This window comes from Pteronotus mesoamericanus, unplaced genomic scaffold (assembly GCF_021234165.1).
Source record: "Pteronotus mesoamericanus isolate MK-2021 breed Mesoamerican mustached bat unplaced genomic scaffold, CSHL_Meso_final scaffold_128, whole genome shotgun sequence".
NCBI lineage: Eukaryota > Metazoa > Chordata > Mammalia > Chiroptera > Mormoopidae > Pteronotus > Pteronotus mesoamericanus.
This window is the reverse complement of record NW_026555305.1, coordinates 109,804-129,036: the sequence shown is the minus strand read 5'-3', so window position 1 is coordinate 129,036 and position 19,233 is coordinate 109,804. Positions and strand designations below refer to the sequence as shown.

General features: G+C 42.3%; 1 protein-coding gene and 1 pseudogene across 1 annotated transcript; one reads left to right on the top strand and one right to left on the bottom strand.

Annotated features, from left to right (window-relative positions):
• Positions 1 to 1,229: 1,229 nt before the first annotated feature.
• LOC129082534 (zinc finger protein 239-like) lies at positions 1,230 to 15,714 on the top strand. Its single transcript, XM_054588232.1, has 2 exons — positions 1,230 to 1,329; positions 12,792 to 15,714. The coding sequence occupies exon 2, from the start codon at positions 13,046 to 13,048 to the stop codon at positions 14,192 to 14,194; it is 1,149 nt and encodes a 382-aa protein (XP_054444207.1). The 5' UTR covers positions 1,230 to 1,329; positions 12,792 to 13,045; the 3' UTR covers positions 14,195 to 15,714.
• Positions 15,715 to 17,349: 1,635 nt separating this feature from the next.
• On the bottom strand, positions 17,350 to 18,899 carry LOC129082402 (eukaryotic translation initiation factor 3 subunit D-like; annotated as a pseudogene).
• Between the last annotated feature and the right edge of the window lie 334 nt (positions 18,900 to 19,233).

Genomic DNA, 19,233 nt, shown 5'->3' with positions numbered 1-19,233 from the left:
CTGCTCCCTCAGGCAATCCCCCCACCATTGTTCATGTCCATGGGTCATGCGTTTAAATTCTTTGGCTACTCCACTTCTTATACTGTACTTTACATCCTCGTGGGCATACCCTTCTTTATTGCGGTGTGCTTTATTGAGGTTCAGAGATAATGCATTTTCATCAACAGGAAGGCAAAAAGAGTGCGCATGCAACTCAATGAAGGCTTAGAGGATTTTTTGCATTTTTTAATTAGTGAAGTATTTTTAAATTATGGTATGTTTATTGTTATTTCTGACGTAGAGCTATTGCATATTTAATAAACTACAATATGCACTAAGGCACCAACAAATTAGTGTTACTAGCTTGGCTGTCATATTCAGTTGGTTTGTCTGGAACTCTACATGCAATTTCTGGACTGAATTCCTGTAATTGCATGTTTTCGAGGTCTTCAATATGTACTTCATTTTTTCTTTTTTGCAAAAATGTATAATTTAAGCAAGAGGCATCAGATCAAATTTGCCTCGACTCTAGTCACACTGCTCCACCAAAAGAGCTGAGATTTCTAATTGCGTCAGGCACAGATGTGCTTAAGAATTAGTGTATGTTTTATTACATTGACTTTCCCAAGTGGGTACAACTGGGGCAGAAGTGATAGTGTTAGGAACTGGAGCAACCTCCCCCAACCACATTCTGCATGAAGGAGGCCTGAATCAGGAAGAGACAGGATGCCTGGAGGTCAGAAATGGCAGATCCTGAAGAAAGATAGGCAAAAGCTGCAGCTCAACACAAAACAAAAAAACAAAACAAAACAAAACAAAACAAAAACACTGTGCAAGCGCACCACAGACGGCCTCGCCCAAGAAATGAAGACATGATGTTCACTGAGGCGCCACAGAGCGCACCTTTGCCCTGCACGCTGGTTTAGGGTGTCTGTCCGCGAATCCCCTCCCGGAGCCCCATGAGGAAAGAGAGGATGCCGGCCTTGGAGTGTAGGAACTACACTACCCAGAAGGCAGGCACAGAATATTGCGGCTCAGACCAAAAAAGCCTCAGAAAGCCCGTTTCCTTTCGGGCCCTACTGTAGGGCGGGACTTCCGTCCCTTCTCGTGGCGGGCATTTCCTCTTTTCTTAGTTTCGTTATTACCCGGTCAGGATGTGATAGCCACGAAAGCGAACGGAGAACGCGTGAGAGTAGCGGTCGCCGCAGCAGCTGGGAGGCCCAGCGACGCTGCTCTGGTGACCGGCATCAGGGCCAGGACAGGGACCCCAACACCGGGGACACCGTTCTCGACTCTCCGCTCCGCCCACGGAGCCCGATGGCAGCGGCCGCACTGAGGCGCCCGGCCGAGGTGAGGGTGTGTCCCCGGCTCCTCGCGGCTCACCCCGCCGAGCCCTGTGGCCCCGGTCCCGGTGTCCTGGACCGAGAGGCGCTCGTGGGTGACACCCGGCGTGACGCGGTGGGACGGGGTGACGGGCTGAGGGGCCGACTGCGGTTTTGTTACGGAACCTCCAACACGCCGGGAGCTGCTTCTGCCCCGGCACGTTCCTAAAACTTTGACGTGTCAGTCAACCTTGAGATTCTTGACTGGTCCAGGAACAACTTAAATAACAAATCAGTGTGAGATGAAAGCTAGTTTATTCAGGTAGAAATAAAGAAAGAGGCCAGTGTGGGCGCCTCTGTGACGGAAGCAAAACGAGTGCCTCCGAGTGGACGCGGGGCCACTGGGGAGGCAGGAGCGAGTGTTCGGGTAGTTCTTGCTGTTTTATGCGTTTCCAAGGGTGGGGGCTTTGTCTCCCAGTTTTGGGGTGCCAAGTTCTGAGTGGGCCTTCTGGTTGGGAGGGGAATTTCCATTTCCGTCATTGCCACAGAGGCTTCCTGCCTTTAACTGTTTCCCTCTGTTCGTGCCCAGAGCTTGGGGCTCTGATGAGAGGACGTGGGCTTCTGCATCCACTTGTCAGGACTTTTCCGGAACTTCTTTCTGTCCTGTCTCAGTTGTACTAGATCATTCTGACGTATCTGAGCACCCTCTGGAAGCCGTGCGCTAAGTTCCCCGGGTGATTTCTGAGCGATGCCTGTGGTGTGGAGCAGGAGGTGGCAGAGCTGAGGAAGTGAACCTGGGTGTGAAGCTGTGGAGGCGGATGAGATCACAGAATGGTGTGCGCAGCTACCGTCAGTGGGAGCTGATGGTCCTGAGGACCTGGTGTGGGGATTTAAGGGTTAAGCAAAAGCCCACGTTTGGCAGTGTCTTGGAGGCTTGAGCTGGGAGACTCGGAGGAATTGCTTGGCCCGATGGAAGGGGCCCGGAGCTTTGATTCTATTTATCGAGGGCACATCCTATTCCTGCTTCCCTTGCTGAGCCTTGTAAGGGACCGGGGCGAAGGAGACAGCAGGCAGCACTGGGGCCAAGGTCTGGTGTCTTCTCTGAGCTCGGGGCCCTGGAGTGGGTTGGGCATGGGAAAGGATAGGTTTGCAGCGTCCAAGAACACAGACTATTCCAGATTCATTTGTATTAATTCTGACAGGATGTTGTGACCTTTGAGGATGTCGCGGTGTATTTCTCCAGGACAGAATGGCGCCTCCTTGATGAGGCTCAGAGACATCTGTACCTCGATGTGATGATGGAGAACTTTGCTCTTATATCCTCGCAGGGTAAGACCCTCATCCTCTCCTGGTGATCGTGACTAGGGTTTGTATTTCCCCTGTGCCCTCTCTTCCCTAGGCTGCGCTCTGTCCTTACACTTGAGCTGTGGGCCCTGCTTGCTTACCCAGTGTTCTGGGAAGAACCTGGACTTGGCAGGGCTGGTTTGCTTGCACTGCCTCTTTCTCTCCCTGTTTCCCCAATACCTGCTCTACTGAACCCTCATACGGAAGGATTTGAGGTGCATAGTGTTGCTAGAAGCCTAATGGATTCCACCTTCATTAGTGAGGAATAGCATTTTTTATATTCCTGTTCGTCATTTTTACATGTTTTTTGGAAAATGTGTACACCATTGACATTGCTTTTAACCATATTTTTGGGCTAATGCTTAGTCTTTTTCTTTTCATTTTTCTTTATTGATTTTTAGAGAGACAGAAAAATGTTGATTATTATTCCACTTATTTATGCATTTACTGATCAGTTCTTGTATGTGTTCTGACCAGGGATCAAACCCTCAACCTTGGGGTATCAGAAAGTTACTCTAAGCAACTGAGCTACCTGGCCAGGGTAGGCTGAGTCTTTTGAATACCTTGTATATTTTATAAATTCTTATGTGATTAAGGTGCACATCTTTTTGCGCTTTGCTTTGTTGTACTTCACAGATACTGTGTTTTTTAATGAATTCAGTATTTTCGTCAGCAAATCTACTGCTGCCATTTTAATAGCAGGCTGAGATACTGGTTAGCAGTTTTCAGCATTGAAGTATTTTAATTGTTATGTAGTTCTATATACAAAGCTATTGCGTTAATACTTTGCAGTGTAGTGTATACATAACCTTTTTACTCACTGAGAAATCAAAAAATTTGTGTAACCTTTTTCTGTATTGCAATATTCATTTTATTGTGGATATCTGAACTGAACCAATGATATTTCTAGAAAATACCTTTACATAGATTCCAAGTATTTTTTCCCATCGTGTAGATGTGCTTTTCATTTTGTTAATTGCTGTTGTACCGTGCAAAAGGTTATTAGTTTGTTGTAGTTCAGATTGTATATTTTTGCTTTTTTGCCTGGAGGTTAATGTCACATCCAGTAAATTATTGCCAATACAAATCTCCAAAGCTTTTTCTCTAGATTGTTTTGAAGGAGTTTTAAGGTTTTTGGACTGACCCTTGATTTTTAATCATTTCGGAACTACTTTTTATCATTGGTGTTCAGTTTCGTTGTTTCACATGTGAATATCCTGTTACCCTGGCATAATTCATTGAAGAAGCTATCTTTTCCGTCCTTTTTACACTTCAGTTTTTGTCAAATTTTAATGGAAATGTGTGCCTGGGTTTATTTTTGCATTTTTGCATTCTCTGTTTCTATCCAATTGGTCTGTCTCTGTGCCAATAACACACAGTTTGATTGCTTGGGCTTTGTAATAACCTGAAGCCAGGAAGTGGGATTCCTCTAGATCTCTTTTTGCTCTAGATCACTTTGCTATTCCAAGTCTTTTGAGGTTTCTTACATTTCAGGATTCTTTTTAAAAATTTTTTGTTTAAAATGCCACTGGAAATGTGATCAAAATTGCATTTAACCTATACATTGCTTTGGGGAGTATAACATTTGAACAATATTAAGTCTTGAAATCGAAGAACACAAGATGTCGTTTCATTTATTTTTGTTTTCTTCCACCTCTTTTATCAATGTCTTGTAGTATCCAATGTATAGACCTTTCACCTGAATGGTTGAATTTATTCCTGAGTCTTTTATTGGTTTTGATGCTGTTGTAAATTTGTTTACTTTCTTAATATCCCATTCAAAGATGTTGTTGTTAGTGGATAAGTACTGAACTGATGTTAATATGTTCATTGTCTATCCTGTGTCTTTATGGAATTTATTAATTTCAGAAGTTTATAGTAAAATGTTGACAATTTTCTGTATGTTAGGTCATGTCATCTGCAAATATCTTTTAATGTTGTTTGTGTTTCCTAGTATCGAGGTGTAATGTCTCAAAAAAGAGCTGTTTATTTTCTTTGCTAACTTTGGGTTTAGTTTCTTCTTGTTTTTCTAGGTTCCTGAGGTACAAGTTTAGGTTGTTTATTGGAGCTCTTTTATCTTAAGGTGGGCGTTTATCCCTACAAAATATGGTGTTAGAATTGTATTTTCTGCTCTACATACATAAGTTTTGGTATGTTGTGTTTTTATTTCCTTTTGCTCCTAGATATTTTTTGAGTTATCTCATTCTTTTCTTTGACCCTCTCTTTGTTCAGGAGTATGGTGTTTAATTTCATCAACTGTGAGTACAAGATGTGAATACTCCATCTTTCTCAACACTAAAATTGACTTCTACTTTCATACCATTGCAACCAGATAAGACACTTAATGTAATTTCTACTGAAATTTCCAGACTTGTTTTATGACCTAACATATGACCTACATAAGAGATTGTTTCTTGTGCCCTTGACGAGAATGCATCCTCTGCTGTGTTTGGATGGAATGTTGTGTAAAGTGTAGTCAAACTTCAGTGACTCCTTTATGCTTTCAGATGGGATAATCTGGTTATTGTTGAAATGGGAATATAAAGTTCCCTACTAATGTTGGACTAATACTAGGTTTCTTTTTACCTTTAGTTCTCATATTATTTCCTTAATAATATATTTTTAAAGATTTTATTTATTTATTTTTAGAGGAGATGGGAGGGCAAAGGAGGGCAAAGGAGAGGGAGAGAAACATCAATGTGTGGTTGCCTGATGTGTGCTTCTGACTGGGCACATGGCTGGTTCACAACCCAGGTATGTGCCCTGACTGGGAATTGAACCAGGGACCCCTTGCTTCGCAGGCTGGCACTCAATCTACTGAGCTACACCAGCCAGGGCTAGCTCCTTAATAATCTTAATATATGTTGTGGGATGATGCTTAATACTTAAAACCATTGTCCTCTTTATTGTCATCATTCTGTGATGACCTTTATCTTTTGTGTCAGTGTTTGAGGTTGTCTATTTTGTCTGATAAAATTTTAGTTACTTATGTCCTCTTTTGGTTTTATTTCCAAGGAATATGTTCGCCTTGTTTTTCTTTTAGGCTATTTATGTCCATAAAGGTTTAAGGAGTCTCTTGCACACTGCATATATTGTGTCCTCCTTTTTTATCCCTTCAGCTATTCTGTCTTTTAGTTAGAGAATTTGTTTAAGAACCTATTACTGCCATTTCTTCATTGGTTTCTGGCATTTTTGTAGCTTGTCTGTCTTTTTGTCTTACTGTCTTCATTTGTGATTGCACCATTTTCTATAGTGGAGTCCTTTATCTTTTGTGTATCTACGACATAGGTGTGTGCTTGTGGTTTCTGAGAGACATAGCAACTAATACACTTAACATTGTATTTTCTCTTGATGGCAGCTTCAATTGCATACAAAAATTCTACCCTTTGACTCTTCACCACACCACCCCTGTGGGGGACGATGAAGGCTGACATCAAAAGCCAGGTTAAGCGCTTGGCAAGGCCATGCTTGACTGCTTGTATCTGCAAGGCAGAGGAAGGTGGCACTGGCTACAGCTGGAGCCTGGTGGGATTGAGATGAGAGTAGATAACCGCAACCTTTGCAGAAGAAAGTTTTATCATGCAGATAGCCTGGGAACAAAACAATCTGTGCCCACCGGGTTCCTCTAAGTCTGCAAAACTCCCTTGAGCTTTATCTAACCAACCCCTATAAAATAAACACGGAGACCGTGGCCATTGTCATTGTCTTTGTCTCTCCAACAGGGGACAGTGCCCCACCTGGCTCCCGCTTTTCTCTAAACTGTCTTGTGTTGTGTTGTCCTTTCTCAATCTCCCATCGCTCCCACTCAGGGACCACCACTCCATGCGGGTCGCAGCACACCCCTTTATATGTTTTTGATGTCACGAATCACATCTTTTATATTGTATATCTGTTAACGTACACAATGTTAGCTTTGTCGTTTTTACTAGTTTTAAGTTTTAACCTTTATAATAGTGTTAAGTAATGTACATTGCATCCATAGCAGTCTTGCTGTACAGTGAATTTAATTCCACTCTCAGATTTAGTTACACTTTTTTATGTGTTCATATTTCTGTTACGTATTCTTTCATTTCAACATGAAGAACTTGCTTTGGGATTTCTGGGTTTTTTTAAAAATTACATCTTATTGATCATGCTATTACAGTTATCATTCTATTTCCCCTTTCCCCTCTCCACCAAGCACCACCAAGTCACTCAGGCAATCTCCCCACCATTGGTCATGCCCATTGGTCATGCATATAAGTTATTTGGCTACTCCATTTCCTGTACTATACTTTACATCTCCATGGCTGTTCTATAACTACCTATTTGTACTTCTTAATCCCCTCACTTCTTCACCTATTACTATCCCCGTCCTTCCCCCCGACCCACCGTTTTCTGCCAACCATCAAAAAGTTCTCCGTATCCATGATTTTGTCTCTAGTCTTGTTTGCTTCGTTTGTTTTTTTTATTCAACTTTTGATAGATAAGTATTTTTGTCATTTTATTGTTCATAGTTTTGATCTTCTTTTTCTTAAGTTCCTTTAACGTTTCATATAATAATGGTTTGGTGATTATGAAATCCTTTAGTTTTTTTCTTGTTTGAGAAGCTCTTTATCAGCCCTTTGATTCTAAATGATATCTTTGCTGGGTAAAGCAATCTTGGCCATAGGTCCCTTCTTTTCATGACTTTGAATATTTCTTGTGAATCTCTTCTAGCCTGCAAAGTTTCTTTTGAGGAGTTAGCTGGCAGTCTTATAGGAACTCCCCTGTATGTAACTAACTGCATTTTTCTTGCTGCTTTTTAAAATTTCTCTCTTTATCTTTAATCTTTGGTGTTTTCATTATGGTGTGTCTTGGAGTGGGCCTCCTTACATCCATCTTGCTTGGAACTGGCTGTGCTTCCTGGACTTGCATATCGACTTTCTTCACTAAATTAGGGAAGTTTTATTTCATCATTTTTTTGAATAGATTTACAATTGCTTGCACTTTCTCTTCTCTTTCTGGCAAACCTATGATGTGAATGTTGGACCTCTTGTAGTTGTGCCAGAGACTGCTTACACTATCATTTTTTTTTTTTTACTATCTTTTTTTTTTCTTGGATTCTTTTTTCTTCTTGTTCTGACTGTTGTTTGCTTCCTTATGTTCCATATCATTGATTTGCTTCTCGTCTTCATCCTTCTGCTGTGGTTTCCCTGTAAATTGTTCTTAATTTTAATTAGTGTATCCTTCATTTCTGACTAGGTCTTTTTTATGCTCTTAAGGTCCTCGCTAAGTTCCTTGAGTGTCCTTATAACTAGTGTTTTGAACTCTGCATCTGATAGATTGCTTATCTCCATTTTGTCTAGCTCTTTCTCTGGAATTTTGATCTGTTCTTTCATTTAGGGCCCAGGGATGTCCAACCTTATGGCATCTCTGGGCTACATGAGAAGAAGAAGAGCTGTCTTGGGCCACACATTCAATACACAAACACTAATGAAAACTGATGAGCCAAAAAAAAAAAAAAAAAATTCAGAGATATGACAAAGGCTTTATGTTGGGCCACATTCACAGCCACCCTGGGCCTCATGCAGCCCACAGGCTGTGGGTTGGATGACTCTGAATTTCAGGCCGTATTTCTTTGTCTCTTTGTTTTGGCAGCCTCCCTGCATTTGTTTCTAGTATTAGGTAGAGCTGCTTTGACTCTCTGTCTCAGTAGTATGGCCTAATGTAGGAGGTGTCCTGTCCTGTAGGGTCCAGTTGTACAGCCTCCCCTGTCATCAAAGCTGGATACTCAAGGTGCACCCTCTCCATGGTTTGAGTACAACCTCTTTTTGTAATTGAGCCTTGGTTGCTGTTGGCAGATCAATGGGAGGCATTTACCCAAACCAGTCAGCTGCAAGGATTGGTTGTGATCACTGGCCGCCAATGGCTGCCCTTCGTGGGGGATCACCTGTGCAGGGGCAGGGTAGCGGTCCTCTGGGTGTGCAGGCCCTGGGGTTTCCCAGGTGGTGCAGACCAAGGTCAGCCTCCACCTGGTTTTACCCAGGGCTGCCCTTCCTGAGCTATAAAGCAATCTGAGATGACTGCTACTTGTGCTGGGCTTGGAGATTCTGAGGTGAAGCCAAGTTGTGAAACTAGGCTGGCTACTGCTAGTACCTGGCCTGGGTCTCACTGAGGCCAGCTGTTGCTTTTTGATAGGCTTTTCAGTTGTAAAGCTTGAGCCAAGACGAGCCATTCATATGGTAAACTTTCTTGACTGGGCCCATAAGTTGGGTGGATCTCTGAGGATCTCCAAGTGAGGTTAAACAGTGTTAGCCAGGTTGATGGGATCTTAGATATGGCACCAACTTGCTGGCTCTGTGGCAGGAGGGGTTAGCAACGGGACAGTGGCTTGTGATTGCTTTAATGCCAGACACTTCAGTTTCTCCCTTTATACCAATGGTGCCTTTGAAGCTGCTACCCTGGTGCTGGAGCTCAGAAGGACTGAATAGGTGAGCCCGTGTGTGGGGTCTTTAAGGGGACCAGCTTGGGGATCCAGCATTTTCTTCCACTGACTCAGTTCCCGCTGGTTTTTGCAGCCAGAAGCTGTGGGAACTTACCTTCCTGGCACTGGCACCCTGGGCTGGAGCCCTGGTATATTGCTGGGACCCCTTGCTCCTGAGATACCCCTCCCAAGTTTTATCTATTGCATGTGGGTGTGGGACAGGCCCGTTCTGTGTCTGTACCTCTCCTACCAGTCTGGATGGATGTGATTTCTTTAATTCTGTAGTTGTTAGACTTCCATTCAGCTCAATTTCTGACCATTCACTGTGATGGCTGTTGTATATTTTAGTTGTAATTTTCATGTGGTTACCTGAAGTGGCAAGCCATGTCTGCCTATGCTGTCTTCTTGTCCAGAAGTCCCTCCTTTGGGAATTTCTACTGAGTCAGGGTGAGTGTCAGTGAACTTCCTCAGCCTTTCCTTGTCTGGGGATGTCTTTCTTATTTCTGAATAACAGGTTTTCTGGATAAATACTGTTTGTTTGCAGGTTTTTTCTTTTAGTGTTTTCAATATTTCAGTTCATTTTCTTATAGCTTTCAAGGTTTTTTCACAGAAGTTTACTCATAGCATATGGGTGTGTTTTTTTCTCTGAGAAGTATTTCTACTCTTGTGCTTTTAAAACTTTCTTTGTTTTTCTTTTTTGACACTTTTATTATAATGTGTCTTGGTGAAGTCGTACTCTGATTAACCTATACAGTTACCTGTGGGAAACCACAAACCTTATTATTCCCATGTCTTTTCAGATTTGGAAAGTCAGCCTTCAGATTATTATTTGAAATAAACTTTCTAATTTTTTCTCGTTCTCTCACCTTTTTTCCAGTGTTCCCAGGGTTACTGTGGTTCATAATAACACAGTATCTTAGTGGTTTTCACCAAACAGCCTACTAAGTTCAATGCTACCACAAGCACAGTGGCTGACAAAGGTAATTCAGACCCGTCTTTTGTCCCTTGCTGACTGCACATAGCTTTACTCACCTAGTCTTCTTATTCTTTTTTTTCTGAGCAGTTCTGTTTTTTGCTTTCTTCCATTCTTGATTCTTGGTTAAACTCTTTTACCCATCCCCCAGGACTGTTATTATTTATGGATAGCTGTGCACTTGTTCATGGAATGGGGATAAATTCTCCTATCTCCTATTCTTTTATTTTGCTGATATAACCCACAGAGATCTTTTTACTGTAGTCTGTTTTGTGCTGTCTTGTTCTATCATAGTGCTTACCATCCATCTTTTCAGTTTCTCTCTTAGGATTTCTTTATTCATAGAATGGCTCAACTGAGAGTGAAGGGAAAGAGTCATTTGTGCGTCACAGGAGGAGTATCACTCCATCCATTTGGATGGGATCAGAAAGGGTTATGCCTTGGTGAATGGCAGTTGGTGAGGGTTTGATACCAGAGATTTGTTAAGGTCATTACTAGGGTTTTGTTACCATTGCTTTTCCACACCTTAATCTACTTGCCCTTGCATATTGTTCACACTTTTCAAACTACTGTGTTCTGACAGTTACATCTTCTAGGATTCCCAGCATATGAATAATTTCCCTTTTTCTAAACCCTTCACCTCAACTATTTCTCTCCTTACTGCTCTCCATCCTTGATCTATGCCTGTAGATCCTCAGAATGTGCACGTATTGTTTTTTATATTACTATTTTTAAATTTTCACCTGAGTAAATGTTTGTTGATTTTAGAGACAGGCAGAGAGAGAGAGAGAGAGAGAGAGAGAGAGAAACAACAATCAGTTAATCAGTTGGCTCCTGGACATGCCCCACCGGGGGATGGAGACCAGTCTGCAACCTTTTGGTCTATGCTCCAACCAAGTGAGCCATTTCAGCTAGGACTCAGGTATTCTGCCCCCCTTCTTTGGAAGATTTTAATAAATTTTTTTAATTGTATTTTTTCCCATTACCATTTACTCCCTTTATACTCCCCACTCCCTACCACACTATTGTCCATGTCCAAAAGGAGAACTCCTTTTTTCTTTCTGCTCATTTTGCTACCCCCTAACCAACCCACCCCAAAACTGTCAGCCTGCTCTCTATCTATGAGACTGTCTCTATTTTGCTTGTTAGTTCTTTTTGTTCATTAGATTCCATGTGATTGAAATCATACGGTATTTGTCTTTGACTATCTTATTTCACTTAATATAGTGTTCTCCAGGTCCATCTATGCTGTCACAAGGGATAAAATTTTCTTATTTTTTTATGGCTGGGTAGTATTCCATTGTGTATATGTACCATTTTTTTTTAAACTTTGTTTTGTGTGTGTTTGTTTTTTTTTTGAAAAGGAAAAGGAACTATTTATTCAAAAGTTATACAGGTTTGTTTAATGGCTAAATGTCACCCTCAAACCTCAAAATCCCTTCAAAACAACCACCAGCACACACACCGTGCTGCCTTCCCCCCTTTGCCCAGTCAGGCCAGTCAGGGTACCATCCTTCAGAAGAAAAAGAACAGAAGTCTGGGGCTCGGCTGGGCAGGCCTCTCGCAGGTCTCAGCACCATCCACTGCGTCGCCACGGTCTCCAGCTCTTAATCCATAACCATGTGGCACCTTCTCATGGCCCACAAGCAAGAGTCCTTTCTCCCCTCTTTCTTCCTGTGTGGTGTTCACACTGTTCCCCAGAGTCTGTGTCCCCTTGTCTCTCCTGCGGGTCCCTGTCTCTCCTCTTTCTCAGTTACATTCTCTAAACTTTGTTTTTTAAAAAGATTTTTTATTAATATTTAGAGAGAGGGGATGGGAGGGAGAAAGACACCCGACCTACTCACCCACACCAGCCAGGGCAGCACTCGCATATTTTTCTTCTTCTTTTTTAAGATTTTATTTATTTATTTTTAGAGAGAGGGTAAGAGATGGAGAAAGAAAGGGAAAGAAACAGCAATGTGTGATTGCCTCTCGTGTGCCCCCGACTGGGGACCTGGTCCGTAACCCAAGCGTGTGCCCTGATAGGGAATCGAACTGGCGACCCCCTGCTTCTCAGTCTAGCACTCAATCCACTGAGCCACACCAGCCAGGGCACATAGTCTTACATTGACATTGAATATCATGTGCTCTGATGAAATTAATTTTTTTTTGAAGGCAGATTACCTCTGAAGATTGTATGTATGTATTTTTAGAGAGAGGAAGGGAGAGAAAAAGAGAGGGAGAGAGGAACATCAATGTGTGTGGTAGAAAATCAGTTGGATGCCTTTTGTATGTGTCCCACCTGGGGACTGGGTCTGCAACCCAGACATGCCCTGAGCGGGAATGGAACTGGCAACATTTTGCTGTGCACAATGATACCAAACTAAATGAGCCAGACCAGACTGGGCTGGAGTTGATTTTTATGGGTTCATGCACGTTCAAATTTTTCTACACAGCCTCTCATCACCAGAAGGAAAGGTCCTACAGGAAGCCATTTATGGAGAAAACACTGGTAGGCTCTGCCTCCTTTCTTTGTTTCACATTCTATGCTTGTATCTTTTTTGGTGAGGTCTCCACCATTTACTGACCTTTGGGACCAACCATATAACAGCCCTTTCCTCAGTGTAACTCATTGTCTTTAAAATCATTCCATAGGATTGTGCATAGCTGTGACAATGAACATTTGTAACTATAAAATTCCTTCACTATATGGTTAGCACGCATTTCAAAAGCATTTTCTTTTTGTCAGGTTGCTGCTGTGGAGCAGAGGATGTGGAGGCACCTACAGAACGGAACCTTTCTATACAAGCATCACAGAAAAAGAATTCCAAGATAACTTTGTCTTTCCAGAACAGCCACCCCTGTGACAGTTGTGGGCCAGTCCTGAAAGACATTTTCCTCTTGGTTGACCATCAGGGAACGCAACACAGCCAGAAACTGTTGAGATGTGGGGCATGTAAAAAACGATTTTATTTCAGAGCTAAACATCACCAGGAACAGCAAATGAGAGAGAAGTCTTTCATACAAGATGAGGACAGGGCCTCGCTTGTGAAGAGCTGCAATTTCAATGTGTCCCGAAAACTTTTTACCTGTGGGGAGCTTGGGCAGAATGTTTTTACCAGCTCAGGACATATCCAACAACAGGCTACTTACACCAAGAACAAGCCAAATAAGATGTCAACATCTGAGGTGGGTTTTCAAAGGAGAAAACATCGCACAAGGAAAGAATGTAAGAAAGCCACTGACCGCAAACACACACTTGTTCCAGATCAAGCTGTCCAAACTGGAAGACAGTGTTTTGTCTGCCACGAATGTAAAAAATGTTTTCTAGGAATCTCTGGGCTTGATTTTCATCAGAAAGTTCACACAGGGGGAAAGCCATATAAGTGCAGTAAATGTGGTAGAAACTTAAAACATCACTATTTCCATATTCAACATTATCAAGTTCACTCTGGAGAAAAGCCTTATAGATGTGGTGAATGCGGGAAATGTTTTAAACATAGCTCAAACCTCATTATACACCAGAGAGTCCACACTGGAGAAAAGCCTTATGAATGTGACAGATGTGGGAAATCCTTTAGCCAATTGGGAAGCCTCATTCAACACCGAAGGGTTCATACTGGAGAAAAGCCATATGAGTGCAATGAATGTGGAAAATCTTTTACCAGAATCTCTGGCCTTCATCGTCATCAGAGACTTCACACCGGAGAAAGGCCTTATGAATGCAGTGAATGTGGAAAATCTTTTAAAAGGAAATGGCACTTTCTTTGTCATCAGAGAAGTCACACTGGAGAAAGGCCTTATGAGTGCAGTGAATGTGGAAAGTGTTTTAAGAGTAAATGTCACTTCCGTGATCATCAGAAACTTCACACTGGAGAAAAACCTTATCAGTGCAGTGAATGTGGGAAATCTTTCATTGTAAACTCTGCCCTCCGTCATCATCAGAGAGTTCACACTGGAGAAAAGCCTTACAAGTGCAATGAATGTGGAAAATCTTTTACCTGGAGCTCTAGTCTTCTTTATCATCAGAGAGTTCACTCTGGAGAAAGGCCTTATGAGTGCAATGAATGTGGGAAATCTTTTAATAGGAAATACCAGTTGCGTTGTCATCAAAGAGTTCACAGTGGACAAAGGCCTTATGAATGCAGTTAAGTAGAACACTTTATACCACTAGCCGTGGCCTCTGTTACTGTCAGAGGTTTTACACTGGAGAAAAACATTAAAAGTGCAGTGAATATGAGAAATCTTTTTTCATTAGCATCAGAGTTCACTGTTCTCAGAAAGCTCCCAGAGGACAAAGGTCATATCAGTTCAGTGAATGTGGGAAATCTTTTTTCAGAATCTCTGACCTTCATTGTCATTAGACAGTTCACACCGAAGGAATTTTAAAAACAAAGTGTTCGCCCTTCGGTATGTTTATTCCTTTCAGAGAGAGTGGAAGGGAGAGGAAGACAGAGAAAATGATGTGAGAAAGAAAGATTGGTTGCCTCTCCTACGTGCTCCGGTGGGGGGCTGAACCTACAGCCTGCGCACCAGGCATGTGCCATGACTCACTATCAAAACACTGACCTTTTGCTTTACATGACAACAGCCAACCAATTGAGCAATAATGGTCACAAGAACCTCAAGTACTTGTGACAGCAGCCTGAATTTTTCCCTTGTTCATGGAGTATGCCAATAATTTTGAAGGGAATCACTTTCAAGAGTTGTTCAAAGGTTCATGTGTTATAACATCAGTAATTACATAAGTAAGTGATGGTCTCTTAGTTGTATGACCAAAGAAGTTCGATAATCAATAACCATGATTATTACAGAATCACCTACATCATAAAGATTTGCGAAGACTGCAGCCAGCCATGTGGAATGTGCTGCTTCTAATCGTGTCCAGAAAAATTTCTGAAAATGACTGCAGAATCTGTGTGTACAGAAATCTGAGGATCTCCAGGCATGTGTGTCTTTTGTGGTTCAAGTCATTGTCAGTGAAAATTAACAATTTTATGAATTTATATACCCTCTCAGAAGTTTACCTGAAGATCACTAATGTCTACACAGAAAAGTCAAAGATAAGGAAAAGTGGTATCTATCATCCAGTGGTGTGGCTTTTGTGTATCTAACATTTCTGCTGATTTGTTAAAGGTCATTCATTACTTGGCATATTTGCTGTAAATAAGGCAAGAGTGACTCTGGAGGGCATGAGAACATGGATCGAATATAGAGTTGTCAAACCTATTTTCCAAAATGTTGGGCATGGAGTGGGGTTTTTTTATGCTGAAGCATTTTTGAAATGTTTTAATTAGCATACAGTATATTTGAATGAGAGTATCATCTGGAATTTTACATATGTATTAAGCTGAAACCCTCACCATAATTATAGTACCATATCTGACCCTGTGTATTTACCTCACATGCTTTTATAATCTCTCTCCCTGCCCTTTACAATTCTCTAATTAACCATTACTTTATTTTTTACTTTAATAGATAACTTGGCATTTCCTAGAATTTATATGATGAGAGTAGAAGTAGTTTTTGTACTTTAATTTATGTCGCATAAATACTTGAAGATTCATTTATGATATATTTGTAGTTCTTTTTCTTTTGGAAATATTCTTTGAGTTTATCAACATTTGTTAATGTACATTGGGCTATTTCTAAGTTTTGATGACTGAAAATAAAGCTGGGACAAATATTTGTGTATAATTCTTGCTCCTCTTCTTCTGGAATCCCTATGATTTGGATATTGGCATGTTTAGAGATGTCCCAGAGTCGTACTCTCCTCCTTTTTTTGAATTCTCGTTTCTTTCTGTTCTAGTTGAATGTTTATTTCATCCTTGTGTTCAAAGTCATTTATTTGAATCCCAGCTTCCTTCCCTTTACTGTCGGTTCCTTGTGGATTTTTTTTTCACTTAGTGTAGCCTTTGTTTCTTCCCTTATGCTTTTGCCATACTCAGTGAGTTCTGTGAACATCCTGATCAGTAGTGTTTTGAATTCTGCATCTGATAGGTTGGCTATCTCTGTTTTGTTTAGTTGTTTTTCTGCAGTTTTTTCTGTTCTTTCATTTGAGTCATATTTCTTTGTCTCCTCAATTTGGTGGCCTCCCTGTGTTTGTTTCTGTGTGTTCAGTAGGGCTGCTTTGATGCTGTCTTACCACACCTGTTAAGTTGTATGGAGCAGAGCCTTAGGTGCCGCGACCTGCGCAGAGTGGTGGAAGGACAACACAACACAAAGACACAACACAAGGCAGTTTAGAGAAAAGCGGGGGCCAGGTGTGGCATTGCCCTCTGATGGAGAGACAATGACAATGGCCATGGTCTCTGTGTTTATTTTATAGGGGTTGGTTAGATAAAGCTCAAGGGAGTTTTGCAGACTTAGGGGAACGCTGTGGGCACAGATTGTTCTGTTTCCAGGCTATCTACATGATAAAACTTTCTTCTGCAAAGGTTGCAGTCTTCAGCTGAAGCTTGCTATTATCTACTCCTTTTCCACCCACCCTGGGCTCGGGCTGTCGCCAGTTGCCGGCCTCCTCTGCCTTGCATATACAAGTGGTCGAGCATGGCCTTGCCAAGCGCTTAACCTGGCTTTTGACGTCAGCCTTCACCATCCTCCACACTTAGGTATTCACAGGAATGGGGTAACCCACTTGACCACTTCGTGGTTCTGTGTGTGGAGGATGGGTCCGGGAGGAGCAATGCTGCTGCCTGGCTTCTGGAAGCTTGCCTGACACTCACTTCTCCAGCCACTTAACCCACTTCCCATATGCGACTGATGCACTTTTAGCTGTTGTCCTGGTGGTGGTTCCCAGGGTGGGTGGGCTTGCATAGTTCTAAGTCTGTGGGCCCTTGAAATGAACTCTCCTGAGCAACCAACAGTTTCTTCCACCACCCCAACCCCCAGTGGTTTTTAAAGCCAGAAATTAGGTTTTATTTTGCTGGCACTGGAACCCTGGGCTGCACTGTCTGGCCTGGGGTTGGGATCACTTGCTCCCAAGGTATCCTTTCCAATTTTTACCAACCACACGTGAATGTGGGACTGCCCATTCGGCCTCTGCTGCTGCCTCTCCCTCGCCATATCACATCCTTTCTGCCCCTCTTACCTATGTGGATGAATATGGCCTCTTTAAATCCTTGGTTGTTGACTTACATACAGTTTGATATTCTGGCAGTTCTGGGTGATTTTTTTGTTTTGAGGTGGTGATTCTTTCTGTGGTGGTGTGAAGAGGCAAAGTGTCTACGTACAACTCTATCTTGACAGGAAGCCCCAGGCTGCATGGATTAAAAAACTGAAGCTCCATGCCATCGTCGGGCTTAAGTTTATTTTACTTCCTCTTTTTCCTTGTCCGAGGAAAATCTGCCATCAGGCAGGGTGTTGATTACTATGACCTGCTTGTTGGGGTCATTGAGGATGAGGTAATTGCCCTCTTGTAATTAATGCAAATGTCCATGATGCAGAGCAAAATGTGCCAGGTGTTCTCTATGCTCGGGGTGATCTGGTTGGGAAACTCATTGGGCTTGAACTGCTGTGTGCCCAGGATGGCATGGTACAAGGGGCCTTTCACATGGTTTTGGGACAGGTAAGCAAGCCTGCTGACTCAGGTCCAGCCAGCAAACCACAGAAAGTCCATCAGGCCAACTTGCAGCTATTGTTCTTCAGCTTCATGGCAATGACAGCACCTGATTAAGAGTCCAGCTTCTGAGTCCACTCAACACCACACAGTGCATGGAGTGTCACTTGATGAAGGTGTGGTGTTGATGAAGGATACTTCCCTATGGGCTATGCAACAGTGGAAAATCAGGACACAATTGTTTCCAAGCTTTCACCTACTAGACCAGTTTTCAATAGATTTCTTATCCATGTCGTTCTCCACAAATGGGTTTGGGTTGGTGAAGTTGTATATTTCATTCCCCATCTTCAGGCACTGCTGGGAGAAGTTGTGTTTGATGCAGGTTGGCTCCATGGCCAGGTTTCAATCCCCCAAAGGGGCTTCTTGGTGGTCTCATTGTCAGGAGATCAAAGTCAAGGTTGTGGCTACTGTCAAATAAGAGCTTGGACCTGACTCTCTGGATGGCAATGTCCCCTGAGTACACGTAGTGGGCACAGCTCTTAAGTGTGCCCAAGATGGTTGGTGGCCAACACATTGCTTTAGATGTTCCAGGTTTCAGATGACAGGGTCAACTGTGATAGTGTGTGGAAGATGCTCTTGATGCTTAACAGAGGTTGTTGCTCTTTGTGGGGATGCGATTAAAGGCTTTATCATAGTATTCTAGAGCCGTGCATCACTGGATGTCCTGTGGCTCTGATACTTTCAAGTAAAGCATCTTCATTAACTGAGGAAAGTCCATTTCTCCTTCTGCTCCCAGTCTCCACCAACTTCAGAGTCTCATGGTCTCTCTTAAGTTTATTTTCATTTGGTTCTCAATCTAAATTGTTTCTGGAACTTTTTTTTTCACAGGTGTATGCATTCACTCTCTCTGCTTGGCCCTCTCAGGCAAGGTATGCAGATTTTTGAATCCGTGGAGGTTCAGCCATGCAAATCACATCAGATTCTGCTGGTAGGCTGTCTTCTGTGTGTACATTGTGCCCACCAGGTGGAAACAGCTTCATCTTCCTCAAAAATATAAGTGTACTGACTTCCACAACCAAAGTGGGAAGAATACTTATACATGTCTCTTTGAATTTGGTATGTGGCCCCCATTCAAACTGCAAACTTTGTCAGCCTTTCTCCTTTGCTGAATGGGTAGTAGGGCATATTTTAGAAATGCTAAGGAACTTCACAGGGTCCCTAGCCCAAGGGGCTGTCCTGAATCAAGGCTGTCATAAATTTTCCATCTTGTAAAACCTGCAAGGATCTTGGCCCATCCATATTGCAAAGATGATTGGAGACAGAGACCTCAACATCAGCTGTTATCTAATGAATGGGGAAAAAAGAACTTGAAAATTTTAAGTAGGAGAGAGCTTCTGGCAGGATTACTATTGATTTTTAATTTTTAAAAATTTTATTGATTTTATAGTGAGATGATGGGACAGAGAAATAGGGAAACATCAATTTGTTGTTCCACTTCTGCATGCATTCATTGGTTAATTCTTCTATGTGCCCTAACTGGATCAGATCCACAACCTTGGAGTATATAGACAATGCTTTAAGCACCTGAGCTACCCGGCCAATACTGGTTTTTAATTTTTATTGCATGTACACA